Below are 27,401 nucleotides of genomic sequence, written 5' to 3'. Positions count from 1 at the left end.
ATATTGCACAAATTCTATGTCTTATGAGATTAGTTTTTGTTTATCGATTATTACTATTTGAAGAGGGTGGATTTTTATCAAGTCCTAATGCGATCTAGTAACATCGCAATAGCAACCTCGCGCATGTAATGGAGAATCTAAATGATAAATTTCACAAATTTGTAAGGATTACTCAGAAGCACGTATTTCCTGGAAGAATTTTTATAGAATTTCTACACACTATTTTTCGTTCAATGTTATCGCTTTCTGTTGCTTGTCGTCAATAGGAGGTATTCGTTGGATGTAACAATATGCTTCTCGACCATTTTCGCGTTGACTATAGACAGGACTGAGTAGGCCCTATTAACCTAAGGCTCCATTGACAAATCTATCGGTAAAATTATTATCATTATAAGATTTTGATATTTTTTCATATTTCGTCAAAAATAAAATTTCGTCATTTAATTAAGTTGTCGGCAAAAAGTATATTTTATTCAAATAATTTATAAATACTGGTAAGTTAAGTTACTTAAGAACTCATTGGCAAGCGTGGCTGACTGTTTACGACTTGGCAACCAAAGCTGGTTACAGTAACAATAGATTCGCTGATCTTTTCTATCTCGCTGTATCTCCGTTACAGATGTTCTTCCATCTCGTACCTACCTTTTTGTTTGTTTGAACGCTTGTATATTGTAAGTGTATGTTATGTATTCATGTTAGCGAAATTTCTAGAAACTGTGATAATCATAATGTTAACACAAGGAGTAAACTTAAACTTACTTACTTGTTATGTCTACTACTCGGTTAAGTCGAGTTAGTAAGTCTTTTGTTGGGTGATGTATATGCTTTTAACAAATGTACCTATTACGAAATTCAAAAGAATTATTAAAGACGTTTATGTAGTAAAGGTTAGTATAACATAAACTTTTCTAATCAAACCTAAGATTGGGAATGGAGCGACCACCCTCATAAAAAATTATTGTAACAAATATTATTAAAAAAAACAAGAACCCTGCAGAGTTTCTTGCGCCCGTTGTACTTAGATCTGAGGTATAAATTTGATTCGAATGCTGGTAAATTTTGACATTCAATAAATGATTCAAAATTCTATTTTCAATAATTGAACTTGAACAATATTTATCTTGCAAATTATCAATAATTTACTCCATTATTTTGTTAAAGATTCCAACGGTTAATTGTGTCTATGGCCTCGTTACGTTCTAGCTCATAGACTAAGTCCTCAAAAATAAGAATGTAATTAAATGACGTAACAAAGATAATCGTTTAAGTATTTGTTATCAAAGTTAATTCATTATTCCCAGTTCATTCGTTCTATTGATAGCGTACCAAATCGACTTTTAGGAGTCTTTTATTCTAGGGTTGCATTATAAAATTTTATATTTTGATAATTTGTAATTTTTTTTGGTAAAAACTTTGCTTAGAAAAAAACAAATTGAGCTGAGGACAAGTAAGAAAGAAAGTCTATAATTGTGGTTCTTTTACCTAATATATACATAGTTTAAGAGGTAGAGACTCTAGAAGGTGAATGTATAAAGTAACCATTGACAAAAGAACCTAGGGTATATTTTATTCCGACGTCGAGTGCAGAATTTCGTTTACAATAGAAAAACCTATTTATTCTTCTGTAAATTGTTTTTGTTTCATAATCATTGTCAGCCGGAAGACGTCCACTGCTGGACAACAGCCTTCCCCAAAGATTTCCACGACGATCGGTCCTGCGCTGCCCTCATCCAACGTATTTCGCGATTGTTGAATACATATTCATTATAAACGTTAAAAAAGTGTAAAATAGTTTAATACAACAAGACTTTCAAAATGAAATAAAACATAGAAATTGATATTAAAATAAAAGCTGAGATCGCCTACGGCACAGTTCTTGAATGAGTTATTGTATGTGCAAAAATTAAAAATAGTCATCCTAAAATCATCCATCCAACCATTAAACCACAAAACAAACTGATTTTGAACCACTTTGTGATATGAATATGTCACCAGCCAAACCCGATGTTAGCTAGTTGAGTCTAAACTAATACAAACAAGTTTAGACACAACCAGTTCAGTCTAGCCTAAACGGGTTTGCCCTAAAACCGATCTAAGGAGAACCGTCCAGAAATTTTTGGTACAAATCAATTTTGTTTATTTAAACACATTAGTAAGGGATATTATTTAAAAAAAATAACAAAATCTTCCGATAGGAGAAATAAGTTTAACCTAAACAGTAACAGTAACATATTTAATTTATATTCCAGAGTTTTTTGTCCCTTTCTTATGATATTTTTTTATTTTACGTATACCTTACAAATAAACATTTTTCTCTCAAGAATCATTATCAAAATTTTGCTTCGCGTTATGAGCCAAATTTACCCGAACGTGACGTTTTCAATTCAAAAGCTTATATAAATAGCATTGGCTGAAGTACAATATAAGTAACAGAACAGTAGCGTAACACAGCGGTCTCCTAGAATTTCATACCTACGTCTGGTCAGAGCGCTAGGGTTGGTACATACAAAAAGAACGATGTGGACGGAGCGGCGTAGCTAATTTAACTCGGACAGCGACCAGCCTCGGTGGCGCGTACGGCGTGGCACTCAATAGTTTTGTCTTCCCAAGATTGCTTAGCGGCCGTGTTAATTGTGTTTAAGTGTGCGTGCGTCAATTCGGGCGCTATTACTGTATTGTGGCTGAAGTGCGGGGGGCACTGTGATAAAATCGATGCAAATTTTGTGACAACCATAACGATATCAAAAAGCGTGTCTACCAAACTTGTTGTACAACTTTCGCGACTCGTCTCAATATTGCAAGTGAACTGTTGACGTTGCGTCAGAACTCATCGTTTGATCAAACATTAATATTATTAACTTAACTGTTTCGTGATGTGTGTCTGTTTTATTTGTTCCGTGTAAATTGTTTCTGGAAACATCTTTAGTGCTATCACGGAATGCAATAAAACAGTGCTTATATAAATACGTTTATTAGATTTTAATATATGTTTTAATGACTGTACGTTGTAAGTTTATAATAAAATTATATTAGTACTTAGATAAATTAGAAGGAATACTCAATCACAGGACTCAGTTGATAATTATTGTAATAATTTCACTTATATATTTTTTGTTTCGTATTCGAAATAGATTTCAGACGCGTTTTATGGTCGATCAATATTTATACACAATATTAAGCTTGTTTAAGTCGACTTGTTATTAATACTCATATTTTTAAATAGATACATAAATTAACATAATTATTTACATGAGCCTTCAAAAAACCTTACACTGCTTCAAAGGCCGTACGTACATATAAGTAATGAATACTTTATTATGTTGCAACAAAACATACCAGCATTCTAGGTGAGTTTACTTAACATCAAATGAACCGTAGAATTGTTTGTTTCCTTATTAAACATACAATTGTGGTACGACATACGTGATATATTTTTAAAGTAATTTTAATGCTGTTTGTCGATATTTTCTAGTACGAATATTGCGATTTTTGCTATATTTGCACTATAAATCGACACATTAGATACGCATAGTTTCGCTGACGGCTTCAAATCCGACCAAAGCTAGGGTTGCCAATCTGCAAACTTTTTCTGGAAGAAGTAGAGTATGACTCGTTTCTGAGAGGCTAAATAAAGATACATATTAATAAAAAAGGGTATCAAAAATCTCCCAGACGTGAGGTAATTTGAGTTGCGTTTAGAAAGAATCCTGTTTTATGACATTGTGTAGTAAATAGTATATTTTTATGCGCGTAGCTTACATGTAAATGTGCTAAGAAGTCAGTTAATGTAAGAAGAAGAATTTTAGAGTACTTTATTTTTTGACTTATTAGCGCGAGGAAAAACAAAGCGTGCATGAGGGGAGAACGTCTGTAACGGAGATGCAGTTAGATAGAAAATGTAGCGAAAGTCTGTGGTACTAAAAATAGTGATGACAATCTCAGCAAACATCGATAGATGGTGGGAAACTATTTACAAAAAAAAAAAAATACTCTATTACATTGATTCTTGAAGTATAAAATAACACGGAAAACGAACGAAATTAATTCAAAATGCAAAAATACTTCAGAGTATTGTACGTTCCTTCGCAGCCATTTTTATTGCATGTCAAAATTAGTTCTCTGGATGCTCGCGAATGGCGCTTCAAATATTTGCAATATATTTATAATTGCTGTCAAACATAAGGAACAGCCTGTCTAATGGTATTTATACAGGTCCGTGGTTAATTCTTATTTAATAAAGACTATGTTACCAAGAGATTACTAAATTGAGCCGTCAATGACATTTTAAATCGTATAAGAACACTTGTGACGTCACGGGTACAGTTTATGATTTTGATTGACACGTCGTAAGACTTAGACCATTTATACGTCTAGATATACTACGATAGCTGTGAAAACGTCGAAAAAAATTGTATTTAGAACTAACCTCTAATTTGGGAAATTCGCACACACTAACATATTTAATAATGATAATAATAATAAAGCCATTTAAACCGTACTAAAAAACAATTAACATTTGAAAAATCAAGAACCGAAAGCTATAAAGTATAAACAATAAAATATCTATTATTTCTTTGTTTTCTGCTTTGGGCAATTCTTCTCCAGTTCGGTCCTACTGTCACTTTCATATTTCATCTTCCCACCTTGTATGCTGTCTTCCTCGTTTACTTTTGCCATCTCTTAGGTACCGTACTGTATCTCTTTTGCTCAATCTCAACACAAAGTTTCATACAAATCGCGTATGTAAGACGAAGAATGTCACGCACACTTAACTAATATTCCTGGCCTGTTTGTATCGGTTGTCTAACAGCAAGAGACTCTATCTAGGTCGTAAACAGTCAGCCTCGCTTGGCATTAACTTTTTTTTTAAACTTTAATTTATTTTTAAATGAATATTAATTGTTACAATTCAGTATTAGTAATAATTTTATTATTTATTCAAACAAAACAATCTAATAACTATATTTACAATATTCTTTTATTTAATTTGAATACTGCTTACGTATAAATAACATTGACCAATAAAAATTGGTGACTCATTTTCATGCTGTCCGGTCATCTATAACCTAGTACTTATATTTTAAGCCAGTGACTTTATAAGTGTTACAAATTGTAGAGTAAACCAAAATTCAATAGATTTATATATTGAATGCGTGTGGCAACCCTGACTATAGCCTTTGTTAATGCATTAATTAATTTTGATTGCATAAGCGTAGAATTGAATTATATAAATATTTTATCTGAATAGATTAAATAAAATCGAATAGCTTGAAGAACTAACAACACGTATTATAAGTTACCTAAGCTTTGGATATTTAGTTCGATAATATACATTTAGTCCGCTAACTTTAAACAGCCGCTAAGGAGTGTTTTTTCTCATTCTGACTTAGGTCAATAGAAGAAGACAGAGTGAGAATTAGCAATGCTTTAAGTTAGCAGACTATTATGAATAAGGGAGTAAGTATTTTTTCTCGGTTAGGAATAAACTAGAAAAAAACGGCTCTAGACAGGAAGACTCGGAAAAATCTGGAGAAGTCCTTTACTCGTTGGAGATCCTATAAAAAATTAAAACAATAATGATAAAATGACATTCTAATTAACTTTATATTTATATTTTAAGATTTTAGCATTATATAACATCATAATATAACATTATTAAATTTTAAGATTAACTAATAAATATTACCTGGTATATACACAACTCAATTAATTTATATAATTGCGAATTATTATTTTTTAAATTTTATTATGTTTCAATATTTTTTGAATAAAAGGTTATAATTGTTTATTATTTTGATGTGCTATTCAGACATATTAAACCATAGACTAATCTGGAAATATAGCCTTTAAGATGGAAAGCTTTTTCAAATCGTTCTTAAAGCGCGGAGATATTATGATGTTGCAAATGTATAAAAAAAGGATGGCATAATAAAATAAAAATCCATAAAAAATATTCCCAGTGCTATTTAAGTTTGTATAAAAATCAATATTGTAATAAAGAATGTATTAAATACAACAATTGAAAATATTATTACTCCGCATAATCTAGTTAAATAACGTGTAATTAAATATTAATAATTTTTATTTGTAGATTAATTAGAGAATGTTTTTTTATTTCAAAATTTGTATATAAATTGAAATTTATTTAATTCTCGTCAATTGGTTGTTCAGTAGACATATGAGTCAAATACAAGAGGCTTGGTACCTGAAGTATGATACAAATGGTCTAGTTGACCAACTAACGTCAGATAATTTGCGTGACGGTGACGTGAGCACATTGCAAAATATCAGTCTGATAATTCTTCCCTGACGCGTCAGAAGAAGTATAAATTCAAAAACATAAAAATGAACTGACACTTTCTCCTTTAATTAAAGTTGGTTGAAAAATAAAGAGACGACGTCAGTATTCTAGAAGGAATCACGGATTACGTTTTGAGAAGACTTTAGAAATCCGGCGCCAGTCCCTAGACTAGGGCATAGAGTATAAAACGATAAACAATTTCTTTAATTGTTTTCTGTAAGTCTATATCTCTTTTGATTATTAGTGTGCATTTCCGAAATTATTAAACTGATTTCTATGTAGTTCTTGACGGGTGGACAGAATATAATTGGTATTAGAAAATTTTTGTTCCATTAAAATCACATCATCTAAAACGATCATCCTTATCACATATACTGCTTATAATAATGAATAATAAACTGCTGCCTAATAATGCCAATTCTACACTTTTGCAATCAAACCAAAATAATAAATCATTACTACGGGGTTTGTGCTGTCAGCGAAACTAATGATCAGATTTACAGTGGCACGTGCATTGTATTTCACTACGCGAAATTTAAGATGTTGGTTTTTAGTTTATTTTTAATTAAACACTTTTAACCAAAATTTATTTCTTATTATAATTATAATTAGTTTATATCATTATTTATATTAATGAAATTGTGTATCGTATACAGTATGTCCCAGAATTCGACGTCAAGCCGGAATCGGGTAAAAGGGCAAGTCAGTATAATATAAAAAAATACCAAAATACCAAAATTACCTGCCATAATCACTAAACCCTTTTTTTGTAGTATGGTGAGTTAAATCTGGGCTGAGTATTAATTTTGAATATTTAGTCGATCCATCAGGTACATTTACTTCCCAACTAGAGCAGTTGATTTAAATTTTACACCAGAGTTTAATGAAGCAGTATTCAGACATATACAGAAAAATCTCTGAAAAGAAGGTTAGGTTCCCGGCAATTTCTTACTTCTAAAACTTACCAACCGAAAGAAGTTTTGATAAGAGAATATGAAGGAAATACTATGTCAGACTGTTTTGATTTTAGGTCTTAGTTTTGGCGTATTTGTATTCTAGGTCTCTGTTTGCGGGCAATATAATTGAACCATTTTAAGTACTTTTTGAAGTACTATAGGATATACAGACACAAAAATATCAAAAAATGCAAAACAGAAACACACTGTATAATGATGATATTAACCACAGAACAGGTAAAAGAAATCTTTTTAAAGTGTTCTTTACCAAATCATTTTGTTACAATTTTTAAATCGAAAGAGAAAATTTTCAAAAACTTTTGACTGGAAAAAGGCCAGTAAATCGCTATTTATAACGTAGGTCCTAAAGAGACATTGAGAGCAAAATTTAAGTAGTACACTTTAACTGTGTATGTACAACGGCACATAAGTGAATTTGCTAGAATATATCATAACCACAATGTTAACACCAGGAACAGACATAATCTTATAAAGCCTACTACTCGGATAAGTCTTTTGTGAAAAACGTTTAAAACAATTGAATTCTGAAATTCAAAAGAATTATTAAAAAACGTTTATGTGGTAATGGTTACTTCAACATAAATGACTTTCTTAATGATACCACAGATTGGTAATAGAGCAACCACCCTCAGGCTATTAAATAATAAATTTTATTGTACGATCTTACCTTGTAACCATAAAATATTTTTATAAAAAAAAAGCCTGCTGAGTATCTCGCGCCCATTCTTCTCACGTTCTGGGACATACTTTTCGGAACGGGTCTAGTTTTTGACATTCAATTACTGATATTATATACTATTTTGAATAAAAATATTTGAATTTGAATTTGAATGGATCCTCTTAAAGCTGACAACCTGTTTGCCAAGTGCTTAGGCTGAGATAGCTAACCTATAGCTTACTAAGACTTTACTTATGTATAACTTTGCTGAGTGTCGTAAAACGCGAACTTGACCTTTCAGCATTATTTCAGCTGTCAAATTTGAGTTTTTCAAGTATACTCAGCTGACTTTAACGTAAGTAAGGTCTGAGCAAGTTCTTGGTACGCTCTGTAGATCTCTGCCTTAGTTTATGACATTAATACAATACAGTTACAAGTTAGGTTATGGTTAGATAATTTGTGTAAGAATGCATCAATTATTTATATAATACTTGTATATATAGCCGTACCAGCCCGCTTCGCTAGGCGAAATAAATTGAATGAAGGACTTCGAAAAATAAGTAGCCATAAACCATTTAGGATAAATTTCGCATCGAATGGTGGTAATTTCATGTCGATACGATCAGTGGTTTAGGCGTGATTGAGCCTCAAACAAAGACCATTTTCATTATATATAGAAGATTACAATTTTTACTATGCAAAGTCTTTCATTCATTAAACCATGTTGAAGCAATAGTCATGAATCGTTTCATTCTTATTAAATACAGATCCGTCTCTACAAATTTAACAGTTCTTTCACTTCTGGCCTTGCCGTAAGTCTCGACCTTCAGCTTGTTCGTGCATATTTTTGTATTAAACTATTTTTATGATCTTTCATCCAATCTAATGAAAAATAGTTTACGATTCGACTTTATGTGCGTCTGTTTCGAAATGCAATTTCAGCGATAAACATCACGGGTAAAAAACGTGTGTTTTATGATAAATTTATACGGTCTGTGTTGCTGTTTTATTTTGCTTTAAGATTTGGCTAAGCTCAATAACGTTCTGTTTACATATAAGGACATATTATTCGCAGTCTTTTTTTTTATGGAATAGGAGGACAAACAAGTCTGATAGCGGAACGGCAACAGTGTGCATACAGACAATGTAAGCACACTTTTGTCCTTTCGGTCTTCTTTCGTCAACTATTATAACTCACGAACGAATCAACCGATTTTGACCGGCTTGGTGGTGATGGACGTTTTTTAATGTTAAAAGCTTTGGGAATAGATCGGTAAAGCCTTTTTAAATGGCTATTCCAAAAAAAATACATATGAAAAATATCCTCGTCGTTTTTTTGAGATTTCTGAAAATATACCGGTCTGAATCCGTGCGAATTGTATTTTAAATCTAAGTTTGGTCAAGACCTTTCAAATGGCGCCAAAAGCGAGCCGTTCAAAAGTTATAAGAGGTTTACATATATACATACATAAATACAGATGTATGGACACCATCGCGGGAATAGTCAGGGAAGCTTCTTAGGACCTTAAAGGTCGTCGAGGTCTGATGAAAACTCGATTTTCGAAAAACGGGGAACAAACAATAGCTTCCCGAAGTTATTTTTTTTTAAAAGATGCTTTAAAGCGCTATATGAAAAATTAGACGGGTTGGCAGCTCTTAGTCAATTCATGTTAGAAATTAGTTCGTTACATCGCGGCTGAAACCGGTATAATCAAAAACTCTTGATTATTTTAAATGTAAATAACAAGGTCAGAGCGAATCCGTTAATTAGCGATACTAATAGAGTATAGAACATAAATAAACATTTTAAAATTGACTTGGAGCGAATGAGATTAAAAAAAACATGGGAAACTCTAAGAAAAATACGATTCACTCGATCGTATAAAACGTGCAGTCATTGACGGATTGACAGATTGAAAGATGACGGTTATAATCTTTGGAAAACGGAGATAGCCGAAATCCACTACGTTTTATGCAGCTATTCGCTTTCAAACTTAGCCGGATTATACTTCGTGGCCACTCGCGCCACTTTAATTACTACTATTTCAAACTTATGTCAAATGACTACACTTTTCATACTAAACTAAATTTAAATTTTTTACTTAGGCGGCCCCGCCTCTTATTATGTAGTACTTACATCCTCTTTGATATTGACATGAACAGAAGGCAAATGTTATTCCAACTTAAGTCTCAGGGTGTGATTTAATACCCCGATTCAGAAGACGCCCCGCCTTAGGTTGTTTTGTATTGCGTTCAGGCTCAGATCATATGTTATGTTATTGGCAAAATATGCCTCTTAACGCTAAGTAAATCTTTTGCCCGTTCTATCATTTACTCTCATGAAAAAAGTTATTCTTCTTTAGCGTAATAAAACAAAATTCCTTAAAAATATTTATTCTTCGTAGTATTTTACGTTTGTAGAAACAACGATATTGTAATAAAGAATGTATTAAATACAAATAATTAAATATATTATTATATAATTTAGTTAAATAACATCTAATTAAATATCATTAAATTATTTTTATACAATTGGAGAGAAAAAAAAATTTAATTGTTAAATTTGTATATAAACTGAATTTTATATAGAAATGTATTTAATTCTCGTCCATTAGACTGAAGTATGATACAAATGGTCTTGTTGACCAGCTAACGTCAGGGTGTCGAAATTGCGTGACGGTGTGCGCGTGTGTAATAATAATTCACTCTAATAATTTTTCCCTAACGCGCCAAAAGAAGTATAAATTCAAAAGTAAAACAATTCAAAGAATTGATTGGTTCAGAAGGAGTTAAGCCGGAAGAACTGAATGAAAATTGGTGTACGATTTTCCAGCAACCTTGCGCGGGCGCTGCGTCGGCGACATTCGTTCTCTTTATAGCGCACGTTGCGTGGGCGCAAGATCTTTCTTTAAACAAGTTTGGCTCAAGACATCGCACGCCCGCGGCTCAGTTTACACTACATATCCTTTCTGTTCATTTACTGTAAATATGACGTGTATGTAGTGTTTGGTAATAAATACTATAGTGTTTGTGTGTAATGTGTTTGTGAGCGGTGATGCGTTTTATACAGTTCTGTTTGGTGCTAATGTATAAGTAAGTTTCGTTTATGGCCGTTGAGATAATTTGCTGTAGAGTTCAACGTTATAAAGTAAAATTAATATAATATTTATACATTTACCACAGTATATCTATACTAATATTATAAAGCTGCAGTGTTTGTTTGTTTGTTTGTTTGTTTGTTTGAACGCGCTAATCTCTGGTACTACTGGTCCGATTTGAATGATTCTTTCAGTGTTGCGTAGTCCATTTATCGAGGAAGGCTATAGGCCATGTTGTATGTATGTATTTTTTTTTCAAAATTAGGGATCCGTAATAAAATTGCTATTTTGTAACACAAGGTGTAAAATCGAAAACCTATTTTTGCGTGCGCTGCAAAAACTATTGATAATAGAACAAAATGATGTGCAGGCTATAATATAGGCAATATTTTATTACTTATAAAACTATCGCGTGAATTATACTTTATATGGCAAAACAACGTTTGCCGGGTCAGCTAGTCTTTAATATTATTGAAATCAACGGATACTAACCACATAAAATGCCGCTACGAGTGTCGGATATTTGTCAAAATACACAATTACTTAAAATTTTTTCGTTGCATTTTATATCAAATCTTCATATGAGAACAGTTCATTTAATATTACAATTCCATTTATAAATAGTTAATGAGTTCATTACGTATACTTAAAATTTATTTTGCTACTTATTATGCCTACTTATTTTGAATAAAACGATATGTTATTTGTAAGAATAATAAATCATCATCTAAAAAATATCGAATAGTACCCAATCTCTAAGCCCAAAGTGTCTGTCTGTCTATCATTGTTATACCTTAGTATCAGTGATAGGAAAGCACTGGTTTTAATAACAGATTTCACTTTTTACTACATAAAGCTACAGAGTGAGGGCTAAGGTGATCACTTGAGACAGGTGACATATATGTTTGTTCTCCTCTACCGTTCAAAAGTAATCTTTTCCAAGTAATAATAATTTACTTAAGCAAAACCACGAAAAAAGCTAAAAAAAAATTTAAAAAATCTGGTCACAATATTACAGACTTACAATATAGGTGAGAGAGAGAAGAACATCTATAGCGGAAATACAGCAAAATAGAAAAGGAAAGCGAATCTATTGTTACTGCAACAGATTTAGATGGACGAGTCGTAAACAGTCAGCCACACTTGGAATGAGCTCCTTAATATCTTGAATATAAAACCGCAAACATTGACAAATCAAAATTTGACACGCAGCATCAGGATGTCAAAGTCAAAGTCAAATAAAATTGATTCAATAAGGCTTTTGAATCGTCGCTATTTTTTTTTTAGATTACTAAATATACCATATGTTCGGAAAAGTAGAACTAATGAGAAGAACATACAAGAAACTCAACCGCCACACTTTTCAATCGATAGAGTATTTTACAATGGGTGGAATATACAAGGCAAGACAATTCAGCTTGTCTATAAGTCAGTATTTTCTAAGTCTATGCAATATTACGTCAAAAGAAATCGTGTTAATTTCTATAAAAGTGCCACGAACTGCGGTGTAAAAAGCGAAAACAAAGTAAGAAGTCTTTCTTGCCCAACGATGGGGCAATTGAGTGTTACGCACCGGATCGCAAGTTCGATGGGGTCAAGGCTCTGTAAATATATTTAAATGTCGCCGATCTGTTGGTTGAGATTATTTAAATTAGACTTTTTTGATACACGTGGCTATATATGTTGTTTACGAGCTCAAAAAGGATTTGGAAGTTATGTATAGACATACATACATAACTCCGAGCGTCTATTAGCACCGCCTCCAGAATTTAACTAAGTATTGTATGTAAATATTTTTGTTTGCATGGTGTATGTTTAAAATAAACATACATACAAATGCATCCCAATTTATCTGAATATAGTCTCCGGCGCAACTCGTATTATAAGCTAGTGAAATTACTGGGCAAATAAGACTTATACGTAATCTTATGTCTCAAGGTGACGAGCGCAATTGCAGTGCCGGACAGATATTTTGGATTATTCAAGAATTCTGAGTGGCACTGCAATGTAATGGGCAGAGCGTATCAATTACAATCAGCTGAACGTCCCGCTCGTCTCGACCCTTGTCGTCATAAAAAAATCATAAAAATGTTTACGCCGCTACTATGAATTCTGTTGTAGTGTACTGTTGTAAACATGTTAACATTTATATTTTTAACTGACAGTACAAAGATTATTCAACTTTCGCTCTCGCAAACATAATGTTATTTGGCAAACACTACAGATAAACTCAACTAATTTTAAATAAGTATCATAAACATTGTTTGTAGATGCCATTACTAACGTGCAGCTATTTTCAAATATCGTAGTAATTTGCCAAATACTTTAAGTCCACTATTGAACAATATTGCGTAATCTATATCTCTGACCCGTATCACAGTGGTAAGTGACCCTGCCTACAGAGCTAGAGTTTCCCGGGTTCGAATCCCGGTAGGTGTGATCATTTATACGATGACTATGGATGTTTGTTCCCAAATCATGGATGTTTATATGTATGTTTAATTAGGTATATTGTATTAAATATTATATCGTTATTATTATTATAGTTTTTTTTTTATAATTTCATCTTATTTCCTACAGTTGTTTCTATGATACCTATTTATAGAAATAACGGATTGCACTCCGGGAGTGCCGGCAGAAGTAAAAACTTGAAAATTAACGTTGTGCGTTTTGAATATTTTGGAATAGTTGCGGAATAATTTCTCACGGATTGCTTTATTTATCAGTATCAAAGTACTTGCATTTATGTGGTTAAATACAATATTTATTAATTGCGCTATCGTACACAAAAACGACAATAATTTATGTTACATAAAAAATTTTGCACTTCATAACTTTTACAATTATTATTTTACATTAAAAAGTTTTTATCAGAAAAATCAACTTTAATCCATAATTTCAACGATTGTCTTACGAATTTTCGATCAGGGTCAGGTGTCCTGACGCGAGTTTAAAATTTTATACCCTTCCCAAGAAAAGTGCTAAGCGTCGCCACAGTAGACAATATGTGACGCCGCTAAAGAAGTTTTGACTTCAAAAATAATATCATGAGTCTCAACGGTATACTGAGAACAGGCGACTGAGGAACGTCCGCACGATGCTTACCGTGCCCAAAACAGCTGCTTTCTGTATTACCATTCTGTAACTAACCCTTAATCCAGTTATTAAGCGAGAGCCTCTTGAGATAACGGTCGAGGCTCTTTGCTATAAGACTAGATACTTTGACAATTTGTGTATTTCCGCTTTCATAAGGTTATCATGGTCAACGGTGATATCAATAATAAATGCCCGATACTCGTACCAATCTACCAACACAATTCCAGGCTTTTTAGCAATGATAGTTCTGTCCGTGATGATAGATCGGTCCCAGCAGAGCTTGGATATTATTATTATTACTATAAACTTTATCTTATTTCCTATATCTATAATTATAACATATTTACAGAAAACAACATCATGAATATAAATATAAAATTCGCCGGTGGTTATGGTGGCATTATTATTATTAATCTGTTGGGTGTGCTTTAAATAAAAAAATATACTTAATACAGTCAAAGTTGTACATTTTACAATTTCTTGTAACATACATACCAGCCACTTAGTGGAATTAATTGCTGGCTGCTGTATGTCTCCTGAACCGACTGTAATTAACAACTTAATAGAAAAGAAGCTGGACAGTATGACATCTATATCTATACCTAGTCTAGCCATAAATACTGAAACAAATAAAAAAAATACTATTGCAAATAACATTACAATGTATTAGTTTAAGACATAAATATAGAACAATTTTAAATATAAAAAGCTTATTCGAAGTGATCTCCATTGGCTGCAATATAGTCCTTAAACGTTGACGCCAGTTATCAATAGAAGCAGGCACTCTTTCCATGGGAAAATTCTTCACTGCCAATCGTACGGATTGTTTGTACTTTGATGATTGATTGTACCTTTTTCAGAAAAGTATGGCTCAGTCACTCCTTCATAGCTTATACCTCACCAAACCATCACTGAAGTCGAATAGTGCCCACGTTGCACTATGTCGACTAATTGGGAATCTTCCTTAGAGCTTTGAGCATCATTATGTTTTACATTATTTTAAGTACGGTCATTTTGTTTGTTAAAAATTTGCTCAATTGTAAAAAACATCTCATTTGTAAAAAAAACTTTTCTGTATCCCTTGCGTACCGCTTCAATAGTTGTTTAGATTTTACCATCCTATTCTTTTTTAAATTATCAGTTAAGAAATGACCAGTACCTACGTCTCTTATTAGACATGGTCCTTTCGAATAGGATTTCTTCGAATTCTTTCCCTTGAGTACTGCTTTGACCACGTTTTTCGCATGAACACTACGTGGACTGCCAGATATTTTTCTGACACAAACAGAGGAGGTCTCATTGGAGCCGGGCTCTTAATAGGTACAATATTTTAATAATACCAAGTGTATGGAGAGTTTTAAAATTGCATTTGGCTCCATACCTACTTTGTGTGATTCGTTTCTCTTTAACACCCCACTCCATTTTAATATCGCAAAGTGTGTTTCGCAGAATTACTTATATAAGCAACTAAGATGAGCAGACGTGCGGTACTTAATTTATATGGCAAAACAATGTTTGCCGGGTCAGCTGTGTGACACGTAAATACAAATGGTAGTATTCAAAAGTATTAATTTGACAATAAAAATCACTAAGCTTTTGCTCTTTTTATCGTGTTGTGTCTTAGAAACACTAAAGGAGTATAATTGATTTCACGTACATGACACGCATAAATAACTAATTCGCATTGGAACGTATCGGTAGGACCGTAGACGGCGCGTTATCATTTTTGTTAATTACGTTTGTAGAAGTACAATAATTACACTAATTATGGCGTTTTTCCCTTTTGTTATAATGAATTAATATCACAGCAGAACTGTCAAACTGTGCGTTAAAAATCATCTCATTGAATTATTATTTACAAAAAAAATAAGAAATTAAAAAATATGATCATGTCACGAATTGAAATAACAACTATCCTATCTCTCAAGTTTCATAAAATTTTACACAGTGTGCAAAATTTGATTAATATCGGTTAAGTAACACGGAATTTTTATATAATACTAGCTGACCCGACAATTGTTTCACAGTGGAACTGTCAAACCGTGCGTCACTAAATTCTTTCATAGAAAATATGTCCATACAAAACTAATATTGAAAATAAAAATAATTATGGGTCACAAATCGAAATAATAACTATCCGACTCCAAAAATTGCAATAATCGTAACTAGAATAAGATTAATTAATTAGATTGTATAAAAATTCGCAATTATTTTTATACTTTTTAGTGCACATTCTCTTCTTCTTCTTCACAGTCGTTCCCTCATTGCTGAGGATCGTGACTCCGCTTAAGTTCGTCTACAGCTTTCCTCCATCTGTTTTGGTCTGTCGCATGGTGGAGTGCGATGCTGATGGGTTGTTTAGTCTGCTCGGATATTTGGTCAGACCAGCGTCGTGGGCTCCGGCCTCTTGGTCTCTTCCCCTCAATTTTCCCGGTGACCATCAAACGTTCAAGGTTATCAGCACCACGTCGTGCAATGTGGCCAAAGTATCCCATGATCCGCTGCAGACATGTAGTGGATAGACGTGGACTGCTCCCTATTTTAAGCTGTTTAAGGATCGAAGCGTTAGTGCGGTAAGCCGTCCATGGTATCCTTAGCATGCGGCGCCAGCACCACATCTCAAACGCGTCAATCCGTTGTCTGTCAGTGGATTTCAGGGTCCAAGTTTCAGCTCCATAGAGCGCGATGGGAAAGACAAGAGAGCGGACCAGGTGAATTTTCGTCCGATTGGTGATGTTTCTGTCCTTCAACACCTTGCTTAGCTGTGTCATTGCTGTTTTGGCCATTCCAATTCGCCTCCTTATTTCGATCTCGCAGTTACCTCTGTTCGTGATCACTGAGCCAAGGTAGTTGAACTGATCCACGGTTTCATAGCTCTGTTCCTACAGACTCCTGATCAGTGCGCGGGATGGCTGCGAGGCGGTCGACGACCATGATCTTGGTTTTAGCCGTATTTATTGCCAGACCCATCCTGAGGCTGGTGGCCTCTAGCTTGTCCAGCAACTCTTTCATTTCCACTTCGGATGATGCGAATAGGGTGGTGTCATCGGCATAGCGGAGGTTCGATATTTTGACTCCACCTATCTTTATGCCACCTTCCCAGTTTTCTAGGGTTTGTCGCATTATCTGTTCTCCGTATATGTTGAATAGGATAGGGGATATCACGCATCCCTGTCGAACACCTTTTAGGAACTTAAATGTGCTCGATGTGACATCCGCAATCGTAACTGTGCCATACCCTGACTCATAGAGGCTGCGTATTAGCATAACAAGATGCGCTGGAACACCTGACATTGAGAGTACACATTATATCACAGTGCACATTATATCTATTGTTTTGGAATAGTGTTTTTGAAGGCGGTTGTTTTTTTGTTAATTTTTTTTTATATTATGATTTTTAGTGAATTTGAAGTACACTAACTAACAATTTGTGTAAATATACTAAATTATTCAATGCAGCAATTACGTAAGTACTTTGCAATTTGATAACAGAGAGTATTCCGTTACTTTGTCATGGATTTCGTAATCCGAACCTAACCAAACTCTCACCAAACTATCTTTGAAGTATATCCTTTCCAATAAAAGGAATCATCGAAATCGGTTGGCGCGATATTGAGTTATTCGTAAATTTATCATCCACTTATCATGCTATACGTATGTATAGCAAATTTTAAGACTTTTATGGGTTTCTCATGGATTCCACTGTCAGATCTGGACCAAATTAGAATGGAACCACTCGGGAAGCACCAGCTTTCAAATAAAAAAAAAGAATTATCAAAATCAGTTCACCCAGTCGAAAGTTTTGAGGTAACAAAAAAAAATACCGACGAATTGAGAACCTCCTCCTTTTTTGAAGTTGGTTAAAAATAATTACTAACACCTTCATAACTAATTTTGGAATACCGATACATATTTTAACCAAATTGTGTTCCCAAGGATATAATATACAAATACATTCATGTACACGCATGTTGCGACATAATACCCTCATCTCTGAAGCAAATGGCAAAAGCATAACTTATGTTTATGCGCTATAAAATTAAATTACTTTTCTTATTTCCTATAACTTGTCATTTCGTGCTAATGTGGTGAAAAGTAATTTTCTTCGCCTTTAAAATAAATGGAACTTGTAAAAGATAATATATTAATTATGTTTTTGCGTAGGTAGGTATATACTTTTATGTCTGTTTTTTTAACTGAAACGGTATCTAGGGCAGTAAAGCCCTCAAATGGCGACCACGTACTGGAAGACTCAGTGTTGGTAGCCCCCCACAAGATGTACTTATGATCTGGTAAAGATTGCCGGAATAGGTTGGATGAGGGCAGCGCAGGACCGATCCTTGCTGAGGCCTTTGGGGTAGGCCTCAATCCAACAGCGGACGTTGTTCAGCTGAAGTGGTATCACCATTTAATGAACACTACAGCTGTTATTAAGCACTAAAGGATTAAATTAAGTTTAGAATAATTTAAATATTTCAATTTAAGATTGAATTTCTAAATCAATTATGGCTCGCCAAAAATCTACCACGATAAAACAAAATGGCCGCTGGCAATATTTTAAGTCACGTTTCAATAGGATTTATTAAATTAATTGTAAATTTTCAGGGATCTTTTTATTTTTTATTTTTTTCGAAAAGTCTTACGTAACAGTTATTTTTATTATTAAATATACAAATTTAATTTGTATCAAAATTCATACATTCTTTCTGACGTACAATAAGTGATTTTAAATCCTATATTGAATGAAAATATTTGAATTTGTATACAGGGCAAGCTATATATAAGGCTTATAAATTGTATGCGCTAAAGATTAAGATACTTCACGGAAGTGAAAGACATCAAAGTCAGGTTTATAATACGAAACAAAACTGTTTTTTGTTCTATGTTCATAAAGTATTTTGCATTTTAGTACATTACTGCAGCGGCCAGCAAAAGAGGCATTGCCTATAATGTAGGTACTACCCGGATATATTATCTCTGGACCTAACGTCGATGACGTCACATCGTCAGTTTGTTACGGTGTGCAAAACAAGCATCACTAGGATATTATCTATACTAATATTATAAAGCTGCAGTGTTTGTTTGTTTGTTTGAACGCGCTAATCTCTGGTACTACTGGTCCGATTTGAATGATTCTTTCAGTGTTGGGTAGTCCATTTATCGAGGAAGGCTATGTTGTATGTATGTATTTTTTTTTTCAAAATTAGGGATCCGTAATAAAATTGCTATTTTGTAACACAAGGTGTAAAATCGAAAACCTATTTTTGCGTGCGCTGCAATAACTATTGACAATAGAACAAAATGATGTACAGGCTATAATATAGGCAATATTTTATTACTTATAAAACTATCGCGTGAATTATACTTTATATGGCAAAACAACGTTTGCCGGGTCAGTTAGTCTTTAATAAATAAATAACGATTTATTTTATCGATTATTTAGTATTATTGATTGATGTTGAGGTATTGTGTTGTGATGCTGATTATTATTATTATTATAATGATCTAGGATAAGAAAAAAAGAGTATTTATTTTTCTCACAGAACTATTAAAAACGAAAGTCAAAACATAACAATGAAAACGCAGAGCAGCTCGAATTGTCGGGGACCCAGTGCTCTGTGAACGGCTGGATCACTTGGCGTTGCGTAGAGACGTCGCTTCATTGTGTGTCTTCTATCGCATTTATCACGGGGTGTGTTCCGAAGAGCTGTTTAACCTGATTCCTGCCGCCGAATTCCACCTTCGCACGACACGCCACAAGTTAGGATATCATCCTCACCATCTGGATGTGTGGCGGTCCTCCACAGTGCGGTTTTCAAGGAGCTTTCTTCCACGTACTACAAAGCTGTGGAATGAGCTTCCTTGTGCGGTGTTTCAGGGACGATACGACATGGGTACCTTCAAAAAAAGCGCGTACACCTTCCTTAAAGGCCGGCAACGCTCCTGTGATTCCTCTGGTGTTGCAAGAGATTGTGGGCGGCGGTGATCACTTAACAACAGGTGACCCGTACGCTCGTTTGTCCTCCTATTCCATAAAAAAAAATAAAAAAAAACTTCCAAATCAATGCAGTGATAGCCCGAAAATATTACGACATGTACCTAACAGTAATGAAACTGTAAACCGTACTGATTCAACAGGACGAGCGTGGGGGGGTGAAGGGGGAACGGGTGGGAGCTTCACGTTCCGGCGAGGTCCACAGATTATGTGGACGTCTAGTACTTTGCGCGGATATTGCAAATAGAAAAAAAAATCAAATAAAACCTTTGATATGTACCTACTTGGTTGCCATGTTACGGAGTAAAAGATCGTTTCATGTTTAAATTACACGACAGATATAAGTTTAAGTGTAATTTGTTTGGCCTCTAAACGACGACTAATAAAATTGTCAACATAATATCATCGCCTTACAATATTACTATTATGTACCCGTGACATTGAATGAATGAAACCCCTTTCACTTCATAATTTTAGTCTATTCATACCCGCACATGTTCCAAGGGATTTGACAGTTGACCTTACTGTTTTTTCGTTCGTTTTTACTTGTCAAATAGAAATGTCAAATAGATATACTTCAGGTGTTAGTCGTCAATTGGTTACTGGATGGTGACGCAATACTTGTTTGTAACGCAAACTTTGATATTTTTAAGGTAATCTCGTGCGAAATTTTTCTTAATACAGTTATGAATCATCGCGAAGCAAGGGTTAATCTTGTAGGTACGTCGATGTATCGTTTTGAATATTTTTTAAAACCTAAGAAGATAATGACGTATATAAATAAAATGCAAACTTTAATTATTAAAACGATCGTTGAAATTTTAACTAATAAGTAAACTCATTTTAATATTCCTACAAGGTTTCTCAAGCTCACAAGGATAAGCGATTTCACTTTTGGAAGTCGAGACTCAATTCAAAATCTGTTTAGAAATAAATATACTTACAGTGCCATCAGAATATATCTATCCAAATATTATGTATACTAGGAAATATGTATAACTATGTTAAAAAGTGAGAACATAAAATTACCATTCCCAGTTTTAGATCGACTAAATCAAATAAGTGTATTTGGGATTTTTTTTTAGATTCGGTTAAAAAATTCTCACGACCACAACAAAATTGTCTAACAAAACATTCAAGAATCATGTAACAATTGTTTTAATAGAAAGGTATTATCATAATATTAAAATTAAAAAATTCTCTGCGACCCTGTACAATCCACTGCTAACCCATTTCTAATTACTCACGTAATTAAACATTTTGCCGCTTTTGCGCACTTGTTTTTGTAAACTTTCATGACTTATTAGTTTACGTAGATAAGTAAATAATAATTTTCACTTACTGTTAACAGTAAAAGATACTTTACTATCTTGATAATATATTCGAAACATTAATTGGTTACTATTTTACGTGGGGGTAAAACTAAGGAGTTCTGTGTAAATAATAAAAAATATTCTGTACACTAACAGCTGAGGGACGGTTGAAGGTTTAACTAAAGTTTTTCTGTTTGTGAATTACAATATGAGACCCAATTTAGCAATTTATTACAAGCAGTGACGATAACTTGTAACATTTTACAACAGTGTAATATGTGCCTTATATGGAAAAAATGTCATATTCGTGATATTATTGTTCATAAGCAATCTGTGTTATGCGGGTCGGCAGTCAGCTCTCAAACCTGTCTCGACCTTGGTTCTGAACCGGTACTGTGATGTAAATAATGTAATCACAGCTTTATCAAGTCACTTTTACTCGACTGTCTTTTGTTGACGCACCCTATATAGTTAAATTGTTATTATTAATACACTGTTTTGTAATTTTTGCTTATTGTTAAAATAATTGTTACTTTTTTTACAAATAATAAAAACTACTTAGATATTATTTGGCCATGTATATATATATTATTTAAAGAAAATTCTTTGAAAGCTTAAGAGCGCGTATTCGATTCCCGACGAAAACTTAATGTTTTCGAGTTTTTTCCAGAGCCGTATTTCCATTTCCGATATACGGAATGGTGTGAGCAGATTATTATAGTTTAAGTCGTGATTTAGTGGACTACAGAGCAAACATTTAATTTTTATTGACAGTTTTATAAAGAGAAAGCAATCCCTTCGTAGCATTTTACGAAAATGGACGTGAGAGACTTTCAGGGCGAATACAACAATTATTGTAAAGTTATTTGACGATTTAATTTTCAATCAAACTTTTGATTTTTGAAATCTTTTGCGCGAAGAAAAGCATCGAGTCTGTGAGAAAGCTTCACTGCTTTTTCTGCGCAGAACAAATCTGATCCATTTACTCCTTTGCACAGGATGCCGGCTAGATGTAGTCTGTTAGCTGTAATCATAACTGTGTTTCGGTCTGAAGGGCCGTAGCTAGTGAATTACTGGGCAAATGAGACCTATCATGATGTCTCAAGGTGACGAGCGCAATCAAAGTGCTGAATTTTTGGGATTTTCAAGAATCCTGAGCGGCACTGAATGCTATTGGGCAGGGAGTATCGATTGCCATCAGCTGAACGTCCTGCTCGTCTCGTCCCTAATAATTATTAAAAAAAAAGATAGATACTTTGGCCTCCACAATGGACAAGCTGGAAAAAATTGTTAAATTTGTTTATTTACCTTGTTCTATGAAACCGAGTATGGGTTGGTGGTAATTTTTGACGTTCAATAAGTGTTCGTAATCCTATTTTGAATCAAAATATTTGAATTTAAAAAAAGAACATAAACTCCAAAAGATATAAGTACAGTTGACAAAGAACAACCCAACAGACATTGTAAACATAAAATTAAATTTTGTCCCAACTTTTCTCCTTTCGTAATATAAAAACCTTTGACACAATCTACATAATTATGGGCGCAATGTAACCGATACCCTTTTTGTTTCATAATTTAGCCGTCGTATTTTATTTCTCGAGTACATTTAGCATTCGTCAATTAGGGGGAAGTTCTCTCGACGCTAGTGGCCCAAGTTTGTATTTGATTTGACGTTTTTACTCTAATGACTCGGCCACCCACTAATGGCCGATTGCTTCATAAAATTCAGTGGGTAGAAGTATACATTTACTGCGCGTTGTCAATATTTATTACCACTTCGAAGTTAATTATTCTAAAAGGTATATAGGAGTTGTGTTACGTGTTATTTGTTGATAGCGTAGTTGTCACTCACGTTAAGTACAATATAGAAAAAAGCACAGTAAATGATCATAGATTAATAAATTAAAATAGATACTCCAACAACTTTTACCACACGTTTCATAGCATACATTCTATCTTCTACTATTAATATATATGTGTCGATATTTTCATGACTTTTTTTTATGGAAAAGAATGACAAACGAGCTTACGGGGCACGTAGTGTTAGGTGATCACCGCCGCCCTCATTCTCTTGCAACGCCAGAAGAATCACAGAAACGTTGTCGGCTTCTAAGGAAGGCGTACGCGCTTTGTCTGCCAACCTTCTGCCACCACACCGTGGAATGAGTTTTCTTGCGCGGTGCTTCCAGAACGACACGACAGGCCGACAACGAGATTCCTCTGTTGGAGGAGCATAGAATAACATCAGGTGAACCGTACGCTCGTTTGTTCTCATTTTCCATAAAAAAAAACATTTTCACCAGTAGGTAGGTGCCTACTCGGTAGTTTAAGTACATGAACATTTGTCATGTACTTAAACTGATAATGCCTACTACTCGGGTAAGTCGAGTTAGTAAGTCTTTTGTGGGGCGTTGTATTTGCTTTTACGACAAGATCCCAGATAATGTTCAAAACAAATGTATTACGAAATTCAAAAGAATTGTTAAAAAACGTTTGTGTCGTAAAGGTTGTTATAACATAAATATTTTTTCTTAATGATACCACAGATTGGGAATGAGCCCTCAGGCTATTAAATTTCATTGTACGATATTACATTGTAACCATATTTTTATGAAAAAAAAAAGATGCCCGCTGAGTTTCTTGCGCCCATTCTTTTTAGGTCTTAGGCATACTATTTCGAATAGGTGGTAATTTTTGACTTTAAATAAGTCATACCATATCCTATTTTGCTTAAATATATTTGAATTTGAAATTTGGATATCAGAAAGTAGTCTTATATTAACAATTGACATAGAATACATAATATTATTAATTAAGCGGCCATCTTACCTTTCGAATCGTAAATCGTAATTACAAATACGTAAAGCCTTTCGTCATAAAAGACAACGGAATAGATCAAGAATCAAGTTAATGTGTACAGAGAGAATTAAACAGATGTTGGCTATTAAAACAACAATAAAATAAATCTTCAACTTTTCGTGGGTATCCTAATAAAACCGAAAAATCGTGTTACTTCTACAAAAAGTCATAAGCGATCATTAGGTGCCATAAGCGCATTCGGGAAGATATCAATCGAACATCGAGTATCACAATAAATGACGACTCACATTCACGCTTAAACATTGTCTGAATCAAAATTCTTCCTATTAGCTTGTATTAGGCAGAGTTTTCGTTCAGTTATGTTTCGACCGCGCTTTAAATACAACGCCACGCAATGGCAAAGTGGTTTAGTAAAAAACTGTCCAAATATCAGCATATCCAAATTTAAAAGGGGTGCAGTGTCGTATTTTGATTGGTAAGTCCCCTTTTACATTACATTAATAAAATTATGTAACTAAGTTGACGTTTTCCATCATTTAATGCTAAGTAATTACATTTCAATTGCTAAAACAAAATGTTCTTGCCTCGTGTTCGCGTCCGTCACGCGCGTGACATTGTGTTACTACTTCTAGTAGCGTATACAATAGACTTTGAACCTTACTGCCACGAAATAAATTGTTATTTTGAATAAATGTTATAATATTGTAATATCTGTATAAGTTAATGTACGAGTATACGCATACAACGTCGCTCGGTACTTTTTGACGACTTCTTAATAGGCGATTAGAAAGCCTAGTTGTTGATTGTACGTCAATGGGTGGAGTCTACAGTTTCACATTCTCTATTTAAATATTTGATTATTGTATCACAGAGGGCAGTTCGTATCATTTCCGTATCAGAAAGTGTGGCGCTACTAGAATAGTCGACATTGAATCTGCTTCCGAGACGCGAAATGGTCTAACCGACTGTGCCTACTGATCAATTTATTTTGTAGGTATTGAATTAGAATGAGCTGTCACGTTAGTTCGGGTAAAGTCGGTTCGAGTCACAGAGCAAAATTTTTGATTTATATTGTAAATATTATTTATTCCTTAGTGAATATAGAATGTAAACGAGTATTTTTTACTAAATTAATTTTAATAAGTATATTGTCGATTTTAGAATCGGCAATATACTAACTATTTGAATATAGATGAATAACTGAATTACCCAGGAGATCTCTGGGAAACGCACTTTTATAGCTTCATATTTAGTATTTATGAATATGAATGTTTGTTTCCAAGTCATGGATGTTTATATATTTATCTTATATCTCTAAACGAGCAATTCTTGTATATATATAATCTGAATTTCGGAAACGGCTCCAACGATTTTCATAAAATTAAGTATGCAGGGGATTTCGGGGGTGATAAATCGATCTAGGTTTCAATTTATAAAAAATGGTTTTATCCATGTTTGAATGAGAAACAGCTACAATAACATTAGAATACAAAGGTAAATTTCGCCACTATATACAAGACTATTATAGCTCAGATGGGACATTGGGTGATCCGGAAACCCCGGTTCGAATCCAGATGTCCTATTAGTTTTTTTTTGTTTAAGTTTTGTACATTCTTAAAAATCCGAGCAAGGCTCGGTCGTCCGGATATTGTATGTTTAAGTAAGTATATCGTATTAAATATATCGTTGTCTTCCACCCATAGTACAGGCTGTGCCTAGTTTAGGGCAAGATTATTTGTGTAAGTGTGTGTCAATATTATTATTTATCTATATTTAATGACATATAAGTTAATGACGGCACTGCATTGTAATGAGCATAATCGAGAAAATTTAAGGATAGTCAAATCAAGGGAGACTTAAGGTCGCTGCACACGTGATGAGGTAATACCTCAGAAGGGGCGGGAACGGGACGGAGACATGATTGTGGTGTTAATGCATACGAACAGTGACAGTGACTCGGGTCATCATGATGGCATTACTGCTTCTCTCTAGCAAACGAACGGAAACACAGTCGGGACGGGCACGCAAGAGACGTAACTTGCTCCCTCTTTTAGACCCAAATTCACCCACTTACTTTATTCTTTCTTCTTTATATTATCTTCATTAATATAATATCTGTTGACCCGATCAAGGACATAGTCGGCGGTTGCTGTCGATGGTGTAAAAAGCCTTTAAATACCATCGTCCACGATATTTTCCCGCACAGTAAGTAACACATTCTCATCCCGTAGTTGTCTCCGTGACATGTGCTCTTTCATGTACATTTTGATTGAAACGATATTTCCATAACTTTCCGTCCCGTCTTGTACGTTTAAAAAACGTCTCGTATGTAGCGGCCTTTAGTCAACAAGACAATTAAAATCGATGCGATATCAAAAGATATTTAGACGTTCGTTTTTGCCTCGAATCGATTCCATATACATTTCTTTACTATAAGTAAATATGTGTATGTCGATCAGCCGTAATATTACTTTAATATTACCTATTGTTACCTATTGTTATCATCACTTAGCTATTATTACCTATTACGCAAATCATATGTAACGCGTGATTAAGTAGATGCCAAACGGCTTTTTAATCTGTTTCATAATCGTGCATGCATATATAAGACTAAAACTGTCATAAATAAAGTATAAAAAGTGTATGCTAGTGTGAAATTTATTATAATACTTTTGATATCTGAAATTGTTCGCTCTTTATAAGGCCGCGTTTGTCAATAAAGTTGATGGTTGCTTTAATTCCTATTAGTCCCTTTGCAGTTAGATTCTTTTATCAAATACAAGCTTATATAACACGTTGTTTTTTTTTTATATTTTAAAAGTTTCTTATCAAATGAAAGTATTGCAATATTTTTTTTAAAGTTATACTTCTGTTGGCACGTTAGGGAAATTTAATTGAAGGGTGAATTTAAACGATGCGCGCGCACACCGTCACGCAAATTCGACACCCTGACGTTAGCTGGTCAACTAGAACATTAGTATCATACTTCAGCTACAAAGTCTCTTGAAACTCATATGTCAACTGAACCACAATAAAATAATATAATGATACTAGCTGACCCAGCAAACGTTGTATTGCCGATATTAAAATCGCGATACAAAAGTAACTGTTGATCGTAGATGGGTGAAAATTTAAAGTTG

The 27,401-nt window shown here is 33.8% G+C and overlaps 1 protein-coding gene across 3 annotated transcripts in view; it reads left to right on the top strand.

Moving 5' to 3' along the window:
* Positions 1–27,401, top strand: part of LOC126978629 (extracellular serine/threonine protein CG31145) — a 135,602-nt gene that overhangs the window by 26,636 nt on the left and 81,565 nt on the right. Inside the window, exon 1 of one of the 3 annotated variants that reach the window (XM_050827613.1) lies at positions 10,852–11,029. The exons of 1 other annotated variant lie outside the window; for it this stretch is intronic. In XM_050827613.1, coding sequence (XP_050683570.1) covers positions 10,992–11,029 — 38 coding nt within the window. In that variant the 5' untranslated portion in view covers positions 10,852–10,991. Of the gene's footprint in view, positions 1–10,851; positions 11,030–24,717; positions 24,737–27,401 lie in introns of those variants that run through there. One more of the 3 variants, XM_050827616.1, reaches the window with a different exon arrangement.

Source organism: Leptidea sinapis, chromosome Z (assembly GCF_905404315.1).
Source record: "Leptidea sinapis chromosome Z, ilLepSina1.1, whole genome shotgun sequence".
Classification (NCBI taxonomy): domain Eukaryota; kingdom Metazoa; phylum Arthropoda; class Insecta; order Lepidoptera; family Pieridae; genus Leptidea; species Leptidea sinapis.
This window is presented reverse-complemented; position numbering and strand designations above follow the sequence as displayed.